This window comes from Nerophis ophidion, linkage group LG26, assembly GCF_033978795.1.
Source record: "Nerophis ophidion isolate RoL-2023_Sa linkage group LG26, RoL_Noph_v1.0, whole genome shotgun sequence".
Lineage (NCBI taxonomy): Eukaryota > Metazoa > Chordata > Actinopteri > Syngnathiformes > Syngnathidae > Nerophis > Nerophis ophidion.
The window spans coordinates 6329916-6335915 of record NC_084636.1 but is presented as its reverse complement, the minus strand read 5'-3'; the positions used below and the strand labels follow the sequence as shown (position 1 = coordinate 6335915).

The 6000-nt window shown below is 41.8% G+C and overlaps 1 protein-coding gene across 2 annotated transcripts in view; it reads left to right on the top strand.

Moving 5' to 3' along the window:
• LOC133543490 (tetratricopeptide repeat protein 39C-like) overlaps window positions 1-6000 on the top strand; it is a 42705-nt gene that overhangs the window by 8518 nt on the left and 28187 nt on the right. Inside the window, exons 3-4 of one of the 2 annotated variants that reach the window (XM_061888077.1) lie at window positions 2655-2783; window positions 2850-2964. In XM_061888077.1, coding sequence (XP_061744061.1) covers window positions 2655-2783; window positions 2850-2964 — 244 coding nt within the window. Of the gene's footprint in view, window positions 1-2654; window positions 2965-6000 lie in introns of both variants that reach the window. The other variant, XM_061888076.1, reaches the window with a different exon arrangement.

Sequence of the window (6000 nt, the reverse complement as noted above, 5' to 3'; positions counted from 1 at the left end):
CATTACCAGCAACATATTTGCCAATCAAACTTGAGGTAGGAATGTCACAGGTTACATTACCAGCAACATATTTGCCAATCAAACTTGAGGTAGGAATGTCGCAGGTTACATTACCAGCAACGTATTTGCCAATCAAACTTGAGGTAGGAATGTCACAGGTTACATTACCAGCAACATATTTGCCAATAAAACTTGGGGTAGGAATGTCACAGGTTAAATTACTTGCAACATATTTGCCAATAAAACTTGAGGTATGAATTTCACAGGTTGAATTACCTGCAACATATTTGCCAATAAAACTTGAGGTAGGAATGTCACAGGTTACATTACCAGCAACATATTTGCCAATAAAACTTGGGGTAGTAATGTCGCAGGTTACATTACCAGCAACACATTTTACAATAAAACTTGGGCATATATGCCAATAAAACTTGAGGTAGGAATGTCGCAGGTTACATTACCAGCAACGTATTTGCCAATCAAACTTGAGGTAGGAATGTCACAGGTTACATTACCAGCAACATATTTGCCAATAAAACTTGGGGTAGGAATGTCACAGGTTAAATTACCTGCAACATATTTGCCAATAAAACTTGAGGTAGGAATTTCACAGGTTAAATTACCTGCAACATATTTGCCAATAAAACTTGGGGTAGGAATGTCACAGGTTACATTACCAGCAACATATTTGCCAATAAAACTTGGGGTAGTAATGTCACAGGTTACATTACCAGCAACATATTTGCTAATAAAACTTGGGCATATTTGCCAATAAAACTTGTGGAATGAATGTCACAGGTTACATTACCAGCAACATATTTGGCGATAAAACTTACGGTAGAAATGTCACAGGTTACATTACTAGCAACATATTTCACAATAAAACTTGGGCATATTTGCCAATCAAACTTGAGGTAGGAATGTCACAGGTTACATTACCAGCAACATATTTGACAATAAAACCTGGGCATAATTCACAATAAAACTTGGGGTAGGAATGTCACAGGTTACATTACCAGCAACATATTTGCCAATAAAACTTGGGGTAGTAATGTCGCAGGTTACATTACCAGCAACACATTTTACAATAAAACTTGGGCATATATGCCAATAAAACTTGAGGTAAGAATGTCGCAGGTTACATTACCAGCAACATATTTGCCAATCAAACTTGAGGTAGGAATGTCACAGGTTACATTACCAGCAACATATTTGCCAATAAAACTTGGGGTAGTAATGTCGCAGGTTACATTACCAGCAACACATTTTACAATAAAACTTGGGCATATATGCCAATAAAACTTGAGGTAGGAATGTCACAGGTTACATTACCAGCAACATATTTGCCAATAAAACTTGGGGTAGGAATGTCACAGGTTACATTACCAGCAACATATTTGCCAATAAAACTTGGGGTAGGAATGTCACAGGTTAAATTACCTGCAACATATTTGCCAATAAAACTTGAGGTAGGAATTTCACAGGTTAAATTACCTGCAACATATTTGCCAATAAAACTTGAGGTAGGAATGTCACAGGTTACATTACCAGCAACACATTTTACAATAAAACTTGGGCATATATGCCAATAAAACTTGAGGTAGGAATGTCGCAGGTTACATTACCAGCAACATATTTGCCAATCAAACTTGAGGTAGGAATGTCACAGGTTACATTACCAGCAACATATTTGCCAATACAACTTGGGGTAGTAATGTCACAGGTTACATTACCAGCAACATATTTGCCAATAAAACTTGGGGTAGGAATGTCACAGGTTACATTACCAGCAACATATTTGCCAATAAAACTTGGGGTAGTAATGTCACAGGTTACATTACCAGCAACATATTTGCCAATAAAACTTGGGGTAGGAATGTCACAGGTTACATTACCAGCAACATATTTGCCAATAAAACTTGGGGTAGTAATGTCACAGGTTACATTACCAGCAACATATTTGCCAATACAACTTGGGGTAGTAATGTCACAGGTTACATTACCAGCAACATATTTGCCAATAAAACTTGGGGTAGGAATGTCACAGGTTACATTACCAGCAACATATTTGCCAATAAAACTTGGGGTAGTAATGTCACAGGTTACATTACCAGCAACATATTTGCCAATAAAACTTGGGGTAGGAATGTCACAGGTTACATTACCAGCAACATATTTGCCAATAAAACTTGGGGTAGGAATGTCACAGGTTACATTACCAGCAACATATTTGCCAATAAAACTTGGGGTAGTAATGTCACAGGTTACATTACCAGCAACATATTTGCCAATACAACTTGGGGTAGTAATGTCACAGGTTACATTACCAGCAACATATTTGCCAATAAAACTTGGGGTAGGAATGTCACAGGTTACATTACCAGCAACATATTTGCCAATAAAACTTGGGGTAGTAATGTCACAGGTTACATTACCAGCAACATATTTGCCAATAAAACTTGGGGTAGGAATGTCACAGGTTACATTACCAGCAACATATTTGTCAAAACAAGCATGAACGTAACAATCCGCCTGTAGTAAGTACTCCTGTCCAAACACGTCACATAGCTCCGCCCCCTCACCGGCAGGGGATACCAAGTATTTCTATTGCGACATCCAGTGGACACATTTGGAACAGCAGCTGTTTGTTGCAGAACGCCATGATGACGTTCGAGGAGGAGAAGATGCAGACGGCCTGCGATGACCTGAGGACCACGGAGAAGCTGTGCGAGAGCGACAGTGTGGGCGTGCTGGAGACCATCAGGAACAAGATCAAGAAGAACGTGAGTGCCGGAAGAAAGGCGGAGTGTGGCAATACGGTGCCGGAGGTTTTTTTCTTGTGTGCGCAGATGGACTCCCAGAGGTCGGGGGTGGTGGTCGTGGACCGCCTGCAGAGGCAGATCATCGTGGCCGATTGTCAGGTCTACCTCGCCGTGCTCTCCTTCGTCAAGCAGGAGCTTTCAGGTGAATCACATGATGTCACACATTAGTAAACACTCTGTAGGACTGCTCGTATCGCACATGATGTCACACACTAGTAAACACTCTGTAGGACTGCTCGTATCGCACATGATGTCACACACAAGTAAACACTCTGTAGGACTGCTCGTATCGCACATGATGTCACACACTAGTAAACACTCTGTAGGACTGCTTGTATCGCACATGATGTCATGATGTCACACACAAGTAGACACTGCAGGACTGCTTGTATCGCACCTGATATCACAAACAAGTTAACACTCTGTAGGACAGCTTGTATCGCACATGATGTTACACACAAAGAAACACACTGCAAGACTGCTTGTATCGCACATGATGTCACAAACAAGTAAACACGCTGCAGGACTACTTGTATCACACATGATATCATACACAAGTAAACACTCTATAGGACTGCTTGTATCGCACATGATGTCACACACAAGTAAATACACTGCAGGACTGCTCGTATCGCACATGATGTTACACACAAGTAGACACTGCAGGACTGCTCGTATCACACATGATGTCACACACAAGTAAACACTCTGTAGTACTGCTCGTATCGCACATGATGTCACACACGAGTAAACACGCTGCAGGACTACTCGAATCGCACATGATATCACACACAAGTAAACACTCTGCAGGACTGTTTGTATAGCACATGATGTCACACACGAGTAAATACGCTGCAGGACTACTTGTATCACACATGATATCATACACTAGTAAACACACTGCAGGACTGCTCGTATCGCACATGATGTCACACACAAGTAAACACTCTGTAGGACTGCTCGTATTGCACATGATGTCACACACAAGTAGACACTGCAGGACTGCTCGTATCGCACATGATGTCACACACAAGTAAACACTCTGTAGTACTGCTCGTATCGCACATGATATCACACACAAGTAGACACTGCAGGACTGCTCGTATCGCACATGATGTCACACACTAGTAAACACTCTGTAGGACTGCTTGTATCTCACATGATGTCACACATTAGTAAACACTCTGTAGGACTGCTTGTATCGCACATGATGTCACACACTAGTAAACACTCTGTAGGACTGCTTGTATCTCACATGATGTCACACATTAGTAAACACTCTGTAGGACTGCTCGTATCGCACATGATGTCACACATTAGTAAACACTCTGTAGGACTGCTCGTATCGCACATGATGTCACACATTAGTAAACACTCTGTAGGACTGCTTGTATCGCACATGATGTCACACACTAGTAAACACTCTGCAGGACTGTTTGTATCGCACATGATGTCACACATTAGTAAACACTCTGCAGGACTGCTCGTATCGCACATGATGTCACACATTAGTAAACACTCTGCAGGACTGCTCGTATCGCACATGATGTCACACATTAGTAAACACTCTGTAGGACTGCTTGTATCTCACATGATGTCACACACAAGTAGACACTGCAGGACTGCTTGTATCGCGCCTGATATCACAAACAAGTTAATACTCTGTAGGACAGCTTGTATCGCACATGATGTTACACACTAAGAAACACTGCAGGACTGCTTGTATCGCACCTGATATCACAAACAAGTAAACACTCTGTAGGACTGCTTGTATCGCACATGATGTCACACACTAGTAAACACTCTGCAGGACTGTTTGTATCGCACATGATGTCACACATTAGTAAACACTCTGCAGGACTGCTCGTATCGCACATGATGTCACACATTAGTAAACACTCTGCAGGACTGCTCGTATCGCACATGATGTCACACATTAGTAAACACTCTGTAGGACTGCTTGTATCTCACATGATGTCACACACAAGTAGACACTGCAGGACTGCTTGTATCGCGCCTGATATCACAAACAAGTTAATACTCTGTAGGACAGCTTGTATCGCACATGATGTTACACACAAAGAAACACACTGCAGGACTGCTTGTATCGCACATGATGTCACAAACAAGTAAACACGCTGCAGGACTACTTGTATCACACATGATATCATACACAAGTAAACACTCTATAGGACTGCTCGTATCGCACATGATGTCACACACTAGTAAACACACTGCAGGACTGCTCGTATCGCACATTATGTCACACATAAGTAGACACTGCAGGACTGTTTGTATCGCACCTGATATCACAAACAAGTAAAAACTCTGTAGGACTGCTTGTATCGCACATGATGTTACACACAAAGAAACACACTGCAGGACTGCTTGTATTGCACATTATGTGACACACAAGTAAACACTCTGCAGGACTGTTTGTATCGCACATGATGTCACACACGAGTAAACACGCTGCAGGACTACTCGAATCGCACATGATATCACAAACAAGTAAAAACTCTGCAGGACTGCTTGTATTGCACATTATGTGACACACAAGTAAACACTCTGCAGGACTGTTTGTATCGCACATGATGTCACACACGAGTAAACACGCTGCAGGACTACTCGAATCGCACATGATATCACACACAAGTAAACACTCTGCAGGACTGTTTGTATAGCACATGATGTCACACACGAGTAAATACGCTGCAGGACTACTTGTATCACACTTGATATCATACACTAGTAAACACACTGCAGGACTGCTCGTATCGCACATGATGTCACACACAAGTAAACACGCTGCAGGACTTCTTGTATCACACATGATATCATACACAAGTAAACACTCTGTAGGACTGCTCGTATTGCACATGATGTCACACACAAGTAAACACAATGCAGAACTGCTTGTATCGCACATGATGTTACACACAAAGAAACACACTGCAGGACTGCTTGTATCGCACATGATGTCACAAACAAGTAAACACGCTGCAGGACTACTTGTATCACACATGATATCATACACAAGTAAACACTCTATAGGACTGCTTGTATCGCACATGATGTCACACACAAGTAAATACACTGTAGGACTGCTTGTATCGCACATTATGTCACACACAAGTAGACACTGCAGGACTGCTCGTATCGCACATGATGTCACACA